Source organism: Zonotrichia leucophrys, chromosome 1, assembly GCF_028769735.1.
Source record: "Zonotrichia leucophrys gambelii isolate GWCS_2022_RI chromosome 1, RI_Zleu_2.0, whole genome shotgun sequence".
Lineage (NCBI taxonomy): Eukaryota > Metazoa > Chordata > Aves > Passeriformes > Passerellidae > Zonotrichia > Zonotrichia leucophrys.
In genome coordinates this window covers 62,959,408-62,978,525 of record NC_088169.1, presented here as the reverse complement: position 1 = coordinate 62,978,525, position 19,118 = coordinate 62,959,408, and the positions used below count along the sequence as shown (strand labels likewise).

Here is a 19,118-nt window from a genome sequence, read left to right as displayed (position 1 = left end):
CCTACTTTGTGAAAAATCAGTTAGGCATACATGGCTCTCTTTTAATACATTATAAGTATCATCATTCCAAGCAGTTCACATGAAAATAAATTAGAGGGTAGTAGACCAAGAGCACAGATCTCACTCTTGAGTTTAGCTGAGGCTTTTAAACCTCACACCGCCCAACACCAGGCTAACATCTGGCCAAGAGCCAAAACAATACAGATGTGAAAGCCTCAAAGTTGGCCATTACCACAACACTTCCAGCACAGTTTCACCACTGCCTGAAATCAGTGTAAGCACAATGGTGCTTCTCCAAGTCACACCTCTGCACTTTGTGCCTCATCCCTTGTTTCAGCATTAGCACAGCTCTGACTGCAAATTATGTATTTGTTAGCATTAGTTTTAAACCAAATAGCTGTCCTCATTTGCTGACTGCATATGTACACACTGCACAGGGGGAGAAGCAGAGAGGCTTAAATGGACAGTAGCAAGATTACTTTGAGCAACAGCCCACATTTAAACTGTTTAAATCCACCATAAAAACCTGTATCAGAACCCAAGGAATTCAAGCAGTACAGAGAAAGTTAAGGGAATATTTGTGAGCAGAAGTAGGACCCTTGTGATCCTTCCACAACAACAGGTACCTCATACCTACTAAACCACCACGGACAACAGCTGAAGAAGATTGGCAAAACCCACAGCAAGGGGTGAGCAGGACATTGTTGGCTGCACAACACTATTTGGAACTTCCTCTACCACCTTCATTGGAGGAGCAAAATACTACTGCAAGGATATCTTACCGGGAAACACAGCACAAAGCTTCTGTTCTCAGTGTAGTGCCTTTTTCTGAAGCTAAATACATTATCACAGAATGGTTTGGGTTGAAAAGGATTTTAAAGATCATCTAGCTCCAAAACCCTCACCAGAGGCAGGGACACCTTTGCCTACACCAGGCAGCTCTAAGCCCCTGTGGGCTTGAACACTTCCACATATGGAACACCTTTCCTCCAGAGGGCCCCTCCCTGGCAGCAAAGGATAAAAAGCCCTCATAACAAGAGCACTTGCTCAGTGCATGAGATGTGCGTTCCAGCCTCCCCTCTCCTGCCAGGGTCAAATGGCAGATGTCTCCCAGAAAAACACTTGCCACCTCCAGGAAGGTTATTAACAGAGATTCAATGAAAACGGATCATTTTGCATTTGAGAACATCACTCCATTTCTCCAAGACTGCAGCAGAAAAAGTTTTAATTTTCACTTGAGAAGCATGACCTTTGTCCATCCTCCAAAGTTTTGACATTTCCTTTGTTATGTTCTAGGTATTAGCTGATTGCCACATTGAAAAAACAACTGTTAAATGTGGTCAACAGTGCAGTAAAATGGTTCATAAAGTACCAAATTGGTTCCATAAAACTTCAGGATATGGGCTGGAAGGAAAGAGCAGTTGTAAGGGAAAGTCAGCTGAAGTATTTGTAATTGCTGTTTACCAGTACTAATGATATGCTAAATAATCATTTAAGTGATCTTATCATGCAGAATTTAAAGAGGTTATTTGCTGACTTACACATTTAGAAAGTAATAGTTCTTCACATTAATCAAGCCCAAGTTCTGCTTTTTGGCAGCAGTTTTCCCCCGACAAGCATTTTCATGTCAGTATTTATCTAAACTAATTAGCTTACCAGCTTGAATAATTCTTATGAAACTTTTCTTCCCCCCTCAACTTCTTATGTTCCGGTTTTGTGAAGAAAACCAAATTAATATCATGAGGTTTGGGTTTTTTTAAACAGTATGAACTCACACAGATCTTACTGAACGACCATGGCAAATTCTTTCAATAACTTAATAACGCTATACTTTATAAAAAGCAGTATAGGAATGTGACTGTGGGCTTCCTGTTGCCTCTGACAAATAGAGGTTAAAATCCACTGTGTATAAAGTCAGAGGCCTCCATTTCGCCAAAACTGAAAGAGGCTGTAAACACTCGATGCAGCATTTGCAAGTAATTTGACATGAAAGTAAAACATGTCCTCAAGAACCAGCGCAGTAACACCAGTAATCCTGACACAGAACCAGACTACCTTAATCCTGCCCAGAGAACATATGTTGGGCAAAACCTTACACTAAAGATATGAAAAATAGCAAGCAATTGCTTTAGAACAACACAAATTACAGATGTTCTTTTACAAATTCTGTTACCCCGATCATTTCACCCCCTACGCTTAGAAGAGTTTCCAAAATAATAGATAAGACTTCTTCTTTCCTATAATTTCTAATATTTGCTTACTATAGTAAGTGATTTTTAAATTTTTTTTAGGTTTTCTTAAAACAGTCATGTTCTGCACTTGAAAAGTACTTTGAGTAAAAAAATTTAGCCACGGAACATCTGGCAAATTTCTGCCAACTCAAACTTTGAGTTTTTAATCCTGGGACTTAGAAAGTATAAGAATGAGAAGAGCCAGAACTTGCCACAGTGTTTGGGAAAGGCATTTAACTTATTTCCTGCATCTACAGCAGACAGAAATTTCAAGTATTGATGTTATTTCAATCACGTTTGCAGAGTAACTGAAAACACACTTTTTTTAGAGCTAGAAAAAAATGCAAATGAAAATTTAGGAACTCAGGTATTTTTTTCTAGTTAAGGCATTTCTCTTCCTACCTGACATTTTAGAGATTCCTTTCATTCTATTCCTATCCACTGAAATCATGCTGTTAAGATTGTTTATAGTCTTTTTTCCATTTTTCTTCCCTCTGAAGAACATCAACATCCACTTTTCAAGCTTTTGAGCTCTATGATCCTTTCCTTTGCTGTTTAGTCCATCCCTTTTTAACCAATCAATCCACAGATAAAAGCTTGGAAAGATTTCATCTTTTATCTAACCTCTACTATACTACCATGAGACTTACAGCATCAACCCAAGAGTAGAGGGGGAAAAAAAGTATTATAGCAGCCTAAAAACTCATACAGAAGGAGAGAAATTGTTTCCTCTATCTACAAGCAGGAGAGGAACAGTTGTGTCTCTTGTAAAGGAAACTGAAACTATTTCAAAAAGGGAAGAGGAGCATTTCAAATGCACAAGAAAAAAGAAGTCTGGAATTTTATTCTGAGCTTCCTTTTCCCTTTTTAAGCAATTACACAATCAACTTTTACTTGTAATTTGTGTAGATTTCATATGCATTATGCTAACAAGTTTCCTGACATTGTGGAGCCTTTAACTGCCTCTGCAAAAATTGCAAGGGATTAGGCTGGCTAGATAAAAATACTCTGTTCATCCTAAGTTTTATAATGCTCATTTGAAGACTTGCCTGTCACACCAACACAAAATAGTAACTTTTCAGTGCCATAACAGCTTCACTCTATCTTCACAGGTGGAGACCACCACTGCACTTTAAGATGGCAGTGAGCCACTTCTCAGAAGCAGTCCTAGAGTGACTTTGGGGTGGCAGAGCAGGCAGCCCCAAAAGACAGCTGAGAAGGTCAAAATACCCAGCCCTGCTCCTCTATATCTATTTTTCCAGAGACTTATGGAGGTGAAACTAATGAAGTCTCTTAACGGATCCTTTAGCTTGGCTGGAATCTAATCTAAAAATACAAATTTTTAATGTCAGTATTTTTGTCACATTCAGTAGCCACTGTAATTACCTCAAGATTATATTTAATGGAGGGCTCTCCACCCCAGGGCTTCAAACTACAGAAATCAAGACAGTCTCACATCATCCCAGTGTGGAAGTGAATGAGCTCTTACGTGGAGGGAAGCTTGAGGACCAAGCCATAGAAAACTGCCAGGATTGGAACAGAAGATATGTGGCATGGCCAAAAAGATTTCCTGGCTCTCAGCCCTGCTTCTCAACCATAACAAATTCCTTCCAGCACATACACACGTTCAAAGAGAAACTCCAGTAAATAGACCCAAAAAAAAAAGGCTAAAATCCATTAAAATAACTAGATAAATAACAATACTTAGTCAAAGAAAATATTATCCTGCCAGGGCTTGTCTTCCCTGCACCAGACAGCACAAGTTCTTCTGCATAAAACTGCTTACCCCAAGTGAGAACAAATGCCTGTACCATGACAGAGGTGTGCCTCTAAAAGCAGTGACAGTAGTTATTGAATAATGGTCTTACACAGACCATTTTGTGCACCTGACAACCCTCATTTAACAGTGCATACTCTGGCCTTGGAAACACTGTAAGAATTTATTACAATGCTATTGATTTTGAAGCTGCTTTATCTCCCCCCTCTAAAGAACTTTCAGTATTAGCATGGGCATAGACCGAATGCAGTACATTAGACAAGTTCAAATGCATTTCACCACAACTTTGGTTTAATTCCAGCTCTGAAGGTGAGGGACCAGAGGAACATACAACACTAGTCAGCACAATTCCAAAAGCTTGGAAAGCCTTCAAATACTTGTTTTATTTCAGTGACATGGTTTTTGCCACTCAACTTGGGCTTCGCAATTTAAGGGATCCTGCCCCCTGTGTCCTAAATGACAGCAAGTAATCAATTCTGTGGCACCTTGGGGAGGAAGGAGGACTGTCCTACAGCCACTCTCCTAGGACACTGCTAAGGTTATAAGCACTTTTCCTTCTCCTTGAGGTGGAGCAGGCTTGCCACACAAATCCAAAATTGCTTAAATAGGTATCTAAACTCAGAGAAGCAGAGTTATGTGGTAACTGCCCGAAGCAGTACAAAAAACTTGCTCACTGCTGAAGTGAGAGATGATTTCAAACATCTCATCTGTTCCTGGCTTTAAGGAGCCCATTCTTACTCTGCCTTTGGTGCCCTTTCAGGAGCCACAGGAAGCCTGTTGATGGAAATGCAGGCTTTGCTCACATAGCACTAGCAGCAAATGACAGGTCCTAACTCATTCCCATCTCTGATGCAGAAAGGCAGACAGACTCACATGTGCATTTCCCTGCAGCAATAGCACTGTTTCCTTTGGAGACAAAAAACCCTCAGTGTACAAGGCCCGCCCTGCAGCTGCTTCCTCCTGCCCACCCCCTCCTTCCCATCCTAAAGGAAAATAGCCTGTGGTGAAGGAGTATAAGCAAGGACATTACTCTGTCAATTCTTCTTCCATAACTGTTAAGCTTCTCTAAAATTTAAGGGGTTGGGGGCTACTGAAGTGTTTTCTGAACCTGTCAGCACAAAGGCCAACATCTTAAAACATGATCCAACAAAAGGAGAGAGCAAAATGAGGCTTCCCCCTTGCTCGGGCTGGAGCCTGGCCAGAAGGGAAGCCAGTCCTGACTCCCAGCTGCTCCCACTGCACTAACACAGGTTCTTCAGCTTGGACAAGCTCACAGAAATTAAAACACTGCTTGGTTACAATCAGCTGCATCTAAATTAAGCAAGTGGATATACAATTCACCTTTGCCATTCACACTTTTACGCTAAAAGACTCAGCCTGCCTGCTCAGTGGTAACTCTCCTTGCTGAAACAAGAAGGGAAGGAAAAACCTGCCAATTCAGGGGTTTCTCATTTTCATCTGCAGGTGGAAAAAGCCTGCAGCTGAATGCTGCTTCTGCACATACACTAACATCACTTAAGGTCATCAATTAGCACAAAGTGCATGTACTGTACTGCACCAGAAGGGTTCAGGGGCAACAGAGTCCTAATGGCAACACAACCATACAAATAAAGCCCTAAAATAGGCTCTGAGTAGTATCCATGCTTGTAACAGGAGCAACAACTAGGAGCCACAGCAAGGCAGGAGCTCTGACAGATAGAGATAAGGCTGAGGATGCACCCTGACCACTACTTTAAAGCCCATTTACAGTGGTAAAACAGACCAGACATTCCCCCCTGCCTCTGCACACCCACACCTTCATCAAAACACCAAAATAAGTTCTAACCAGTGAGATTAACACTCATTGCCATTAGTTTCTCTCCCTAAACATGAATTATTGCTTGAGGCTTTGACCTGTGACACCAAATTACTGTACTGCGGGGATTTTCATTCCAGTAACTGAGCCTGCTCCATAGAATCTTCATGTGCAAACAAAGTTGGAGCAGTAAAACTGAGCAGAGCTCCTGTGACCTGACGCAGAACATTTGCAGGAAAACCCTTCTTTTACCACGCAAGGTTGCCAGGAACAGAAACAAAATTTACTGTGTGATGACTGCTTTTGTGAGAAAAGCCAGGAAAGCCTTTATGCTAAGGTACATGTTAAGTGGGACATGAGAGACTCTGCCAAGCTCACATTTTCATTTTCGACTGACTTGGAAGTCCCACATGCACTATGCTTTACATTTAAGCATGGATTTCAATAGTCAAAAAGGTTTCTTGTGGTTATAAGCCTATTGAAGTTAAACTGCTTGATTTCACCTCAAAATCAAGGTGAAAATGTTTCACAGAAGATTACAAAGAAAACTTGAAATAAAATAAGCAAGACCCACTTTTGCATGTTTCTGAATTTCATCTGACATACCTTACGCTAAGAAACTGTGCCAAAATCCTGTGAAGTGCTATTATTTACTCTCCTTCACAGCAGACTAGAAAGGTTTTGCCCAGAGCCTTGCTTAGGTGCAGCTGATTAAAATACAGTTCAAAAGAACCATACCACCCAGCCAGATATGAAGAGATTTGTTATTCTAAGACTTAGAAATGGACTGGGTTTGATGCCAGAAGTGAGTCTATCCAAGTTGTTGTTCAATAAATGAGTCTGTCTAAACTGAGATTTATCTCATATCTGCCCCTAAAGGCAGTAAGAGCTGCTTTTTTTTAATATTTACTTAACAGTGCAATTAGTTACAACATGTTTTTGTTTCAATTATTAGTGACTAATGGGAGTATTTTGTGCATATGTGGTAACTGTCCCCCTTGAAATAACCAGAACCAATTGCACAGTACACTACACACATTTTGTTGTATTAATTCTGTGCTTGCATGTTCAAGAAAATGTTTCTGTATCACAACATTTCAAAAAACCACTGGAGTCAAATTTTTTTAACAAAAGAGCCACCTTTGTGATTAGAAATAAAGCTTGGGCTGTGCCTTCTAATATGGAACAAGTAAAAAAAAATCTCTCCTCCCACTGCAACACATCTCAGTCCTGTGAATATCCAAGAGTAACCCTCTCTTTTTCAGTAATTATTTGGTGCAATTATTTAATTACCTATCAATGTTACTTTGTCCCTCTTGAGGTTGGTACTGGTGTATTGGGGGAATTCAGACAGAACCACTCAGCTGACTTCTGGTGATTAATCTAGTGTTCTCTATTACAAGCAAAGCTATTAACAAAAGGCACAATGTTAGTTCAATCCTATATAAAATCTCACAATTACTGCTGTTGCAAAAGAAAAATAGGAACTTAAGAGCATGAGAGTTTAGACACTGTAAAGTCTCATCATAACTGAAGAGGAAGTTTTCCAGACCCCAGCAACACTGACAAAGGATCTCTCAGGGGGCATGGAAAGAGTTAAGAAGCAGCTGCGGCACTCTCCAAGCTGCATCTGCAAGGTACAGCAGAGCCAGGGGAAGGCAAACAAACCAAACTGAAACCATTCTTGCGCGCCCAGCCTCTCCTTCCTGTGATGTCACACTACAAATGGCCCGGGCGCTCTGCTCTGCTCTCCACAAGGAGCTGGGCTGGCAGGAGCTGCCGAGGGCTGCAGGAACAAACACGCTCTGGAATTCGGTCTCTGCCCCGGCAGGCAGCTCCCTCCCGCTCCTGCCTCCCGCCCCATGGGGCCAGCCCGCGAGCCGACAAACTTGTTGCATGGAAAGAAGGGAGAGGGGGAAATGCAAGCGCCGACACTCCGCAGCGCCCAGGAAATCGTTTCCTAAAGCACACTCTCCCAGTGAATTCGGATGGATGAGGCTTCCCAGCACAACCTGCAGCCAAGAGTGAGGCAGAAAGTCCTACAATGGCTTCACTGAATCGAGGTGGGAAATGGAACTAAGCAAGCTTTGGGGTGATCTCATCTGCCACAAATGATGCGTTTTCTGACTTTTGTAGACTGGCTATGTGATTACAAATAGCACTCGGCAGAGAAGAGAGACTTCCTGGTGATTTCTGCTGGAGATGTACTCCCCTGCCACAGAGCTCACCTTCCTTCCCTGAAGCTTCCCAGCATAACAAACTTGCCAAAGCACACCGTTCAAATACATCTGACCTGCAAGTTCTTCTGGAATTTCAAAAAAAGTTGCAATAAAAATACCAGAGAAGACGCCAAATCACAGGAATTTTTAACATACCATTATAATGGTAAGCTCTAATTGTTCCACTGAGGACTCCTTTAAATATACTCTGTATGGGTGTATCTTTAGCATGGTGTTTGTTCTCGGCCTCATAGCGAACTGTGTAGCCATCTACATTTTCACTTGTACTTTAAAAGTGCGAAACGAGACTACAACTTACATGCTTAATTTAGCCATATCAGATCTGCTTTTCGTGTTTACATTACCCTTCAGGATTTATTACTTTGTAACCAGAAACTGGCCGTTTGGAGACATTCTCTGCAAGATTTCCGTCGCCCTCTTTTACACGAATATGTACGGGAGCATCTTGTTTCTGACCTGCATCAGCGTGGATCGCTTTCTAGCCATAGTGCACCCCTTCCGATCCAAGACCCTGCGGACCAAACGGAACGCCAAGATTGTCTGCGCTGCCGTGTGGATAACCGTGCTGGCAGGCAGCACACCAGCAAGCTTCTTCCAGTCCACAAACCGCCGCAACAACACGGAGCAAAGGACGTGCTTTGAAAACTTTTCAGAGGACACGTGGAAAACCTACCTGTCCCGGATTGTTATCTTCATTGAAACGGTTGGGTTTTTCATCCCGCTCATCCTGAACGTGACCTGCTCCACCATGGTCCTACGGACCCTGAATAAACCGCTTACGCTAAGCCGGAATAAAGTAAGCAAGAAAAAGGTACTCAAAATGATTTTTGTCCATTTGGTGATATTCTGCTTCTGCTTTGTGCCTTATAACATTACCTTAATACTCTACTCCCTTATGAGAACACAGACCTGGGTCAATTGCTCAGTGGTGACTGCAGTCAGGACTATGTACCCCATAACTCTGTGCATCGCTGTTTCAAACTGCTGTTTTGACCCCATTGTCTATTACTTCACATCAGATACCATTCAAAATTCCATAAAAAAGAACCGGTCCACCAGACCACGGGATGTCAGATTCTCTGAAAGGCCAGTTTCAGAAAGCTTCATTCAACACAGCCTTCAGACCATAAAAATGAAAATATTTGACAGTGACTCTACAATATAAACTATATTAAAAAACTATTGGGACTAAACTGGAATTAGAAGCCTGCACATTTCTTCAGCTGTGGACATATATTAACATATGTAAAGGCTGTGCTTCCTTCACATCTGAAAAGTTTATTACAAGGCTGTAAAAGTGTAAAGCATAATAGCACACAGAAAAAGTATTTTAAAAATCTATGTCAAAGGTTTGTTCTGACAGATTGTATGTTAGAAATGAACTTTTGAGTTTAGAGGTTAACCAAAGTCCAAGGGTTGTTTCTCAAGTCAAACACAAATAAAAAAGTAGGTTGTTTTCCTTCCTGAAGTTAAAACAGTTGCTCAATTTAATAATGATATCAGTTTCCAAGTTGCTGAGGACGGGGGTGAAGCTACCTGCTCCACACTGCAGGAAAATTGCCTCATATTGTCATATCACTTCAGCTACTGTGTCTTCCCCAGTTTCCTCTTGCCCCTCTTACTCCACTCCCCTACTGTCTTTTTCCCTGCACTTTCTTACTTAGGGACCATTATGTTCACAGGAGGCTTCAATCAGTGAGTTACAAGAACTTTGTTTCTCCCAGGTTTATCTGATAAAAATACATGCTCTCTCCACAAGCCTGGCCCCCATAAAGCAATTATGTCTCCTGGTAGTTCAGAGCATTTGGAAATGTCTCAGACAAACTGGTTTTTCCTCTCACAAGCCTGTGTGATTAAAACAAAGTAACTTGTGATGACTGAAGTTAATGCTCTGGGTACAGTACCACTTGATTAAACTCTTTTGTGAAGAGTTCTTAAACTAAGCATGACTTTTGAGGAAAATAACATCCTTGAGTAAGTTAATTTGATCTCAAAGTACAGTTTCTTGGTAAAATAAGACCTTTTCTAACTAGAAATATACATGTGCATCAAGTTGATTATTTCTTCCAGGAAACTATTTGGTGTCCCATAAAGAAATTCAAGATGCTGTAATTTTGGAGTTCAACTTCCTCTCAATTTTTGTGTCCTAAAAATCATTAGAACATGAGCATTTAAAATTTCAAATGCTACTTTCTTCAAACTTTAAAAAGTATAAAGTACTCGGGGCTATGTGCTGGCAAAATTAATCAATACACTTGGAAAAGTCAGCAACATGTAAAAGGAGAAATCTACATATATTACTGTCACAAACAGGAATACATAGACAAAATTGCTTTAAAACATCCTGCTATATATGTTTCCCAGCTACTAGAACACTGTGTACATTTTCCTCAGAATTAATTTAACATCACTGTAAAATAAAATAAAATTTAAAAGGTAAAATAAGTGTTGTTTTTTCCTCCCTAAAAACAATGGAGAATAAGAACTGAGTCTAAACAAATTTGCACTTAAGATTTAGGGCAGTCAATTGCAACACACATACAGCACTGAGAAATTTTTGCACCAGGGCTGTATGCAGAGGAGTGAATCAATGTAGGAAAAAATGCATATTGAGCCATCAAACTATATGATACGTTGTTATCTGAATGAGTCTACTTCCCTATGCAAAGCTTCTGTTTAACTGTTATAAATCAACCATACATTGCCTCCTACTACTGGGAAAGCGAGTTACTCAATGGCTGCTAGGAGCTAGTGCTGATTGAATTTTAAATTTAACAGTATTTTCAATCTTTTTCCACATAATTTATGAAAGGAAGATTCATATAGGATGGGCTTAAGCTACAAAGACAGCATAGATATAAATGTCTGCATGACATCTGAAATAAACAATTATCTTTGTTGGGAATCCTAAACTCTTCTTATACATATCCATATTCAAAAAAGTGCATGAAACTCTTGGCATGAGTTACTCTGTTTTCCATATGCTGCTGACAAATCCAAAGTCCAAAACCAGATATGCATTTCTGAAGTCTCAACGACTCTCTCTCTCTCTAAAGGGTGTGTTTAATATTAGACTCCCTCCAAGAAGTGAGAGACAAAAGCCCCCGATGTCACTGCTGGGCTGCATTTCCAGGGTACTACTCCCCTGAGTTTCTCATAGCTGTTACTCAGTTGAGTGACAACTTGTTCAGCAACACCCCCTCAGCAACACCCCTTACAGCAGTGAGCACCCCAGGCCTCACCCTGACAGACAGAACCTACTCTTTCTGAGATGAAAAAGCTGCAGGGGAAAAATAAAAACCCATCGCTGACTTAAAAGCAGAACAAGCAGACAAAGCCACATACATGAGTACTTCCCTTTTAAACCAAACTTTCCTTGGCATATTACCTCAAGTAGTCTGCAGAAGCACAAACAGCAGCTCTGCTTTGCACTCGCTCTCCAGGCCAGCAGCTTCTGGTTTTTGAAAGAGCACAGTGCAACACAGCACAGCAGCTTTCTGATCAGTTAATAGCTCAATGTCCAGAAGCTATCTGAGGAAACTCTGTATTTTTTATTATTAAACATTTCCACTTTTTCACGGGAGAGGAAAAAAAACACACACAACAAATATCCTAACAAAAACCCAACACAGTCAAAAAGCATCATCTGTAATGCTGTGAATCAGACCATGACTTGAAAAATTCCTGATCTGACTGATTCAGAAGAGGGGGAGTAAAACTGTACCTCCCACAGCAATGGGATATCAAGACAGGGTACCAGATATTCAGGACTGGATGGGGTTTTTTCTGCCTTTTCTGGTTCTGCAACAAAATTATCCTGGAGAGCTGTGGATGGAGCAATTCCTCAACAGATGCACTCCCTCTCTCTGCTCTTGACTTTGATACCAACTCTTTTGTCTCTCTGGTAAGGTCTCATGACAAAATTTAAATGTAAAATCTAGATAAGAAGTTACATTCCGAAGTCATGCCAAGACATTTCAAAGAAAAAAAGGCTTACATTGTCAGAGCTCCTGAGGATCTGAATGTGTTGCAACCAGTACTTCCTAAAAGTGCATTATTTTTACTCATATGCCTACCCAGGGAGAGCTAGGAGTTCAGTTTTAGGATAAAAACTTTAAAAGCTGTTCTTTGTAGTGTGTTTTTCTCATCTACAGACTGCAGAAAATGCACACTTCCTATAAAAATAAAAGCAGGGCAAATTTAATTGATTCCAAGCAAGTTTTAGATCTAAAGGCAGGTAAATATTGACAACTAGTTAATTAACCAGCAGTATTAAAAGATGAGGAAAAAATATTTGCTATAAACACCTTAAATTACTTCAACATATCATTACTTCAACATCAAAATCAGAAGATATCCTATTTTATACTTTCTGTATTCAGCTTGAAGTTTAAATTTTTTAATTGCCAGGTGATTTTTTTTTCACTTCAGTATGCAAATACTTTACATTTGAAGAAATATCAGTACCAAGTCAAAGATGTCTTTATATTTTTTTAAGTGTGTAAAAAACCTCTATAGAAAATACTTCAGGTAAGGAATCCTTAAATGAAATCAACCTCCAAGCTTTGGTTTCTTAAGGAAGTAACCTCAGTCACAGAATTGCAAAAATTGACAAAGAGCTCTTGAGACCAGGTAAAAGATAAGGATAGCTGATCAGACCCCAAACATGCAGCTAATCTACAGTCCTGACTCCAACAGCAGACAAGGCTGGATGCCTGGGGAACAAGATAACAGCAGGAGAAGCACACAAGGCTTTCTCAAGTGCTGTCCCACTTCATCAGTCATATGTCAGGATTTTCTGGGTCAGATATATTCGTGTGTTCAGGAGAAATTTTTCTCCTGTGAGCTTGTTCTGTCTTTCTGTAAATGTGTGTAAACGTTCACAGTAGCAAAAGGTTCACATTGTGTGTGTGCATAACTAAAAACAAAACTAAGAAACCCAAACATCCTTTAGTTTCAAATCTACTGGTTTCATAAATGCCCCTCTCATTTCTTTGGAAAGAGGCAGGGAGCACTAGACTGTCATTCAATCTTTCCATATCACTTCTGATCCAACAGTCTTCCATCATCTCTTGCAAATGAGAAAGAGATTTTCACTTGCAATTTCAAGCACCATCATAACCAAAGATGAGATTTCTAGAATTACACTAAGAACTCAGGTAAAATTAGAGAACCCAGTGAGGTTCACTTTGCAACTGGTAATTTTGAAAATCCCACCTGAGCACAGTATTCTCTAGCTTTATTTATTCTCTCAAGTTATTTTCTAAGAGTTTTACCCACGAAAACCCATTTGTTCATACTTTTCCAGCAGTAAATGTAATATTACAAGGTTCTTGCATCTAGGCAGACCTGTGAATCCTGACAAGTTCCCTTTTTTACCAGACTATCATCATTTAGACCTCAGGGTTTCTGACATTTGAGCACCACTGACAAAATTAAACATGATACATTTCAAAAGCTAAGGCAAAATGTAAATCAGAATGATTCTAAATCTAGAAGACGGAAATGCCTGGGCTGCATTTGTTATCCAATTACCATCATATTGAAAACATTGTATAAACACAACTATCACTGCATTAGCACATTTACTCTATAGGGTTCATTCAAGAGGAGCCAAGTTCAGGAAGCCAAGCCTGCAAAGTCTAACACTTTTGCAAGAAGCTGCATGGAGAAGTTTTGCTTTTACAATTCTGGTTTGATACTGCAGCCTTTCACATTTATCACCTTACCGCCATCCAGTTCCTGTCAAACAGCTGCTTGTAAAAGCAAGCCCAGCTCTTCCCGTAAGACAACTGAACTTACTACAAAATTAAAACAAACAAAAAGAACTCTTCACACATTTTCCGGTCTTTTATAAAACCTATCACATTTTTAGAGAACTAAAAATTCCAGAGCTGAGAATTCTGATTTTAAATAATTCCTTTTTTCTACTTAAGAAGCAGCCTGCCCACTCTAGTTCTATCAGAACTAAAAGCTGTCCAGCATAAGAAGGGGGAAATTTTCTGTAATTTAAACCTGAGGATCAAACCACAAGCAACAGCAAAGGAAGGCCACTAGAAAGAAGTTCTTTTATGATGAGATAAAAAGAGTATTTTTGCACACACACAGTTTTAATATTTCCCCAAACTCTATCTTTTTTAAACAGTGAGTTCCTGCCTTAAAGAACAAAATTCTTAAATAACAATGCTAGCAACAGGAGGCACCCAAAATTAATGCAACCATCTTGTGAATAATATTATCTCTACCTCACATGAAAACAACATTGGCTAGGTTAACTCTGCTTTTCAGAGGAATTCTGCAAATCCCAATGCTTTACGAAAGGAAGTCAATTGGAAAATTTTATTAAGTACATAGCAAAACATGGACAAAAATGAGAATAGTGAAGCACTGAAGCAAGTACCAAAATATCTACCTTTTCAGCCTAACAAAAAATGTTTCATTAATGAAATCAAATCCAAAAACTGCTGGTCTACCTAAGTTATTTCACACTTCTTACGTGTGAAAGAAAGTTTACCACATATACTGCATGCTATTGTATTTCACACACTCCCCTGGGCAGCAAATGAAAAAAAAAAAAAAAAATCAGTACAGACTGGTGTCCAGATAAGATCTGTGAGTTCCTCCTGGCTGCTGGGAGGTGCAGCAGGCGCGCAGAGAGCGTGCCAAGCACGGGCTCTGCCGTGGGCAGGGTGGCTCCCCAAGGGAAAGCACAGGCTGCTGGCAGTCCAGGAAGGAGCCTGAGCCAAGCCCAGACCAGGCAGAGTCTCCGTGGGTGAGCCTCCAGCCTCTGCTCAGGAGAACACCAAGGATGCAGCTGCAGAGGCTCCACACTCGGCTGGACCACGGGCACCTTCCAGCCTGCACCTACCTCATTCTGACAGGCAAAGCCACCCCAAAGGAAAAGCTTCCAGCAAACCTAGAGGGATTACCTTTCTGGAGGCTGCTGAACACTATGCCTGCTCAACAGATGTGAACAGGGGCATCCACATCCCCCACAAGCACTTTTTGTTACTGGAAAGTTACTGTAAGATAGTGACACAAACACATAACTGAAGTAATATATATTTATACAGTATAAAAGCAGGCACAAAAGCACTTATTTGGCCTACAAAAAAAGCATCTAAAACCCCATGCTTTTATGCATGTAATAACTTTAAGTGCAGCAAGAAAAGAAACAAAAACATCTTCCAATAATATATAATTTGACAGTTTGACACGATACTAGGATCACCGTAAGAGCTTGAAAATTGAGCACACAGCTGGAAAAAAAACTCCAAACCTCCATATTAGAATGTTTGTTTGGCACCCACTTTGCTTCTTAACATAAACTAATTTTACCTTCCATAGAAAAGTTAGCAAGAGTGAGTCAAATGACACAGCAGTAAGGAAAGAAAGAGTAATAAAAGGTTGTGACAATTATTCAGGACTTTGGCTCAGATAAAATAAGCCAGACGAAAACAAAACCAAGACCAACCTAACAACAAAATCCCAAAAATCAAACCAAAACTTCATTTTAATAATTTTACCTATTTCACTACAGAGATTCCAAAAACTACAAAGTTGGAGAGCATAGTGCCATCCAAGGAAGGTGCAACAGGGATACAAGTCACAGAACTTAACCCGAGCTTTACTTACTTTTGTATTTAAGGTGACAGTTACATCAAATTTGCCACAAGTCAGCAAGATTTTACAAAACCGAAGAACTGCCAAGATACCTCCCTGAATTCTAATACATTTTTCCCTCATGGACAACCTTTAAGCATTCCTGCACAGTATTTACAATGCAGATATAGCAGTGTTGCAGGATGAAAAGTTCAAACTACCTAGAAACATAGTAGGACTAAAATCAAATTCCTACAGCTGAAATATGACCACTAAAACATTGAATAGTATTAAAATAAATTTTAAAAAAATTTTTTAAAACCCCAACAATTTGAAAAGCAAGGATTGCCAGAAAACTATTGCACTATTCCTTGTTCCTTTTAATCAGCCAACCTTAAAGAAAAACAGACTAAAGAAAAGTCTACCGTGCTAATGCAGACATTTCTGTGACTAAATCTGTACTTAGTACTGGTGTACAGACAAGATATCTTTATGGGGCACCAAGAGAGCTGGCAGCTCCACTGAGCACAGCCTGTAAGTCCCAGCTCCTGTCACAGCTGTAAATCTATAACCAGAGCAATCCTGACACAGCCTGGGTACATGACCTCCACGTGAAAACACAGCAATTACAGGCCAGATACAGCACAAGCAGCCACCTAAAGCAAACCTAGGCATAATTACACAACCACCTCTTGCTAATCTCCCTTTCATGCTTTAAGGAAGGGGGAAACACAGTTATGAAAAGTAGAATTAAGCATATGACTTGCTAACTTGCTAAAGTAGAATTAAGCATATGACTCCTAACCTTAACAGACAAAACTATAAATCTAGTTTAGGTTTGTCATTGAGGCAGATGACAGTGGAAAGTGAATAATCCCACTGTAAAATACCTGTTTAAAATAAATAGAATGAACTGCTTCCTGGAAGTACAGATCTGTCTCAAGTGCAGAGAAAACCTATATATCTAAGTTATAGAAGTAGGATTTATATTCTCTTAACTAGAGAAACTCTATACCTTAAAGCAGCAGGAAAAAAACTTAACATTCTTAATCAAGAATGGCATCTAAATGTCACAGAATGAAAACTCTGCATAGCTGCTGTGTCTCAGGTAACCCCTTTGGTCGTGTTTGTACTTGAAGCAAGAGCATCTTAAGGGTTGGGCTGACTTGGTATACCTACAACAGATAAACCTGTTAACACTGCTAAGATAACCAAAATCCTTCAGTCCTAGTGAGTGCTTTATGCACTTTGTGAGTGCCTACCACGAAGTGAACACACTGTCAACACAGACAAAAGCAGGAAACACAGGACCTCAGCTTTAAATGTTCTGGCTCCTCTTCCAGTAGCCTGGAGGATTTGCTCAAATGACAACACCCAAGCATGAATAACAGCTTGAGTCATCCTCACGATAAATAGGAGTGGCAGGGAAGATTTTCAAAGTGATGGGAGAGACAGTGAAGACTATAATTCGCTATTCTTCCTGGTTTTTCAATTTGCCTTCAGCTGTTAAGGCAGACAAAAGTTTCAACTCTCAGAAAGCACAGCATGGTTTTCATTAAAGGAAAGTCTTAAGGAGTACTAGAAAGGCAAGCATTTATTAAAGAGTGAGTGTGTGTGTGTATATATATACACATATATATATAGCCAAAAGAAAAAAGCATATAAACATTCATATATTTCTATTACATCATGTGCTATTTTCACCAATACCCAAAAAGCAATCATCTTACAGACTCCTAAAACTGTGCCCTGTATGATAAAGGCAAAACCATAGAAGGTTTTCCAGCCACAGCTGTGACAACTGAAATGTCATAGCCTTAAAAAAATTCAGAGCACATTCAGCAGAATCAGTATGAGCCGTTGGCACTATCACGCCGAGGAGCAGTGGTGGTCGTGACCTCTCTCATCCCACATGCTTCTGGAACACACTCATGATGCAAGCAGAAATATATTTAGTATGTACAGACAGAAAACCTCAAATATGTTCTCAGTTCCTTTCTGAGGGTTAAAGCTGCATACTCCTAATGTAACTTTGTCAAAAGGAGCATGGTGAGCACATGCCAAGCCATCCTTTGGTGACCCTTAGCATGTTTTGTTCCCTGCAAGAAAAACCCTGGAAAATTTCATATTACAAATCATTGCCCATTGCAACTTCCAAGCTGAGACAAGATAATATGTGCCTAAAATCCAGAAACCCACAAGACATGAGTGATGTCTGCATGAGCAATCTGATGCCTGTATCTTTACACTGGTGAAGCTCCCTTGCTGGATTGCATCCCGCCAGTGAGCACGCTTACAGATGTTGTCCTTCCGGACATGCTCAGCACTTTTTGTGTGCCTAAGGCTGTTGTCCCCCATTCCAGTATCTAAGGAAAGGCAAACATCAGCAGGCATGGAAGGAGCGTGCCTGACATGGAGCGGCTTTCCCAAGAGAAGGCAGGTGCTGCGCAGAAGCGGGCACGAGTCCCGCAGCCCAGAGGGAAGGCAGCCCAGGAACGCGTGACTCACCTGCCAGCGCTGGAGTCACTCGTGGCTGAACCCGCCGCTGCATCTGGGCTTGGCAGCACAGCGAGCCACAGCCTGTCCTCGGGCCTCGTGGGCAAGTGGCAAAGCACAGCCTGCACCCACACAACTACACATCCTCCACTGCTAATCCACACTGGCAGCTGAAAATAGTCCCTGAGCTGCATCATGCCCCACATCTTGCCTAGGCATTGTCCCAAGGAGAGCTGACAAATGCCAGAACAGGCCAGGGAATATGTTACCAAGCAAACACCCCTGATGACTGTGGGGCAATACTTGAGCCCAAACTATTGTCCCTTTGAAGCCAGTAGTACAAACTCAGCCTCAAACATCCAGCCCTTGCTACCTGGCCTTACTTGGCTGCCTATCAGAAGATTTTGGATTCATTCTTTTAACACAACAGCAAACCCCTTATCCAGCAACCTAATGTATCAAATGTTAAGAGTGTGACCATTCCTACTTCCTGATTTAAAAGGAATCACTTAAGATGTCAAAATGAAAGAGGGTTTTAAACTGCATGTAGACACCTATCTTCAGAGAAGCTGTAGGACTTCAGACACACCTAACAGAAGTCCCTACTGAGAAGGATTCAACCCACAAGAAAATGTATTAACCCCCCTTTCTAGCTTAATTCCTCCTTACAAGGAGCACAGAAACCTAATTTGAAATTGTACATCCAAGGAAACAGGTACTAAACACTTGAGAACAGTGAACTCCACAATAACTGTGTCCTTGTACCAAGACCAGGAGGTTGCATAGCTAAGCCTGTACTATTCCAAAGTACTAAGAAGCACTTGCTGACCTGTAACTGCTCACAGCTTTACCCTGACCTGGATTTGTCTAACGCTTTTTATGCAAATCTTAAACATATTATTTAATTTTTTTTTCCTTAATACATGATCAAAGTAGGTCTGCTGTTATTCCAGCTCAGCAAGTTCACCATATTAATG

The 19,118-nt window shown here is 40.5% G+C and overlaps 2 protein-coding genes across 3 annotated transcripts in view; one reads left to right on the top strand and one right to left on the bottom strand.

Moving 5' to 3' along the window:
* Positions 1-19,118, bottom strand: part of RB1 (RB transcriptional corepressor 1) — a 72,204-nt gene that overhangs the window by 19,981 nt on the left and 33,105 nt on the right. The gene's annotated exons all lie outside the window — the stretch shown is intronic.
* Positions 7,576-10,429, top strand: LPAR6 (lysophosphatidic acid receptor 6). Of its 2 annotated transcripts, none has more exons than XM_064726237.1 (2): positions 7,576-7,866; positions 7,940-10,429. In XM_064726237.1, the coding sequence occupies exon 2, from the start codon at positions 8,186-8,188 to the stop codon at positions 9,206-9,208; it is 1,023 nt and encodes a 340-aa protein (XP_064582307.1). In that variant the 5' UTR covers positions 7,576-7,866; positions 7,940-8,185; the 3' UTR covers positions 9,209-10,429. The 2 variants fall into 2 exon arrangements, with proteins under 2 accessions (XP_064582307.1, XP_064582386.1); XM_064726316.1 differs by having other exon boundaries at positions 7,576-8,188; positions 8,395-10,429.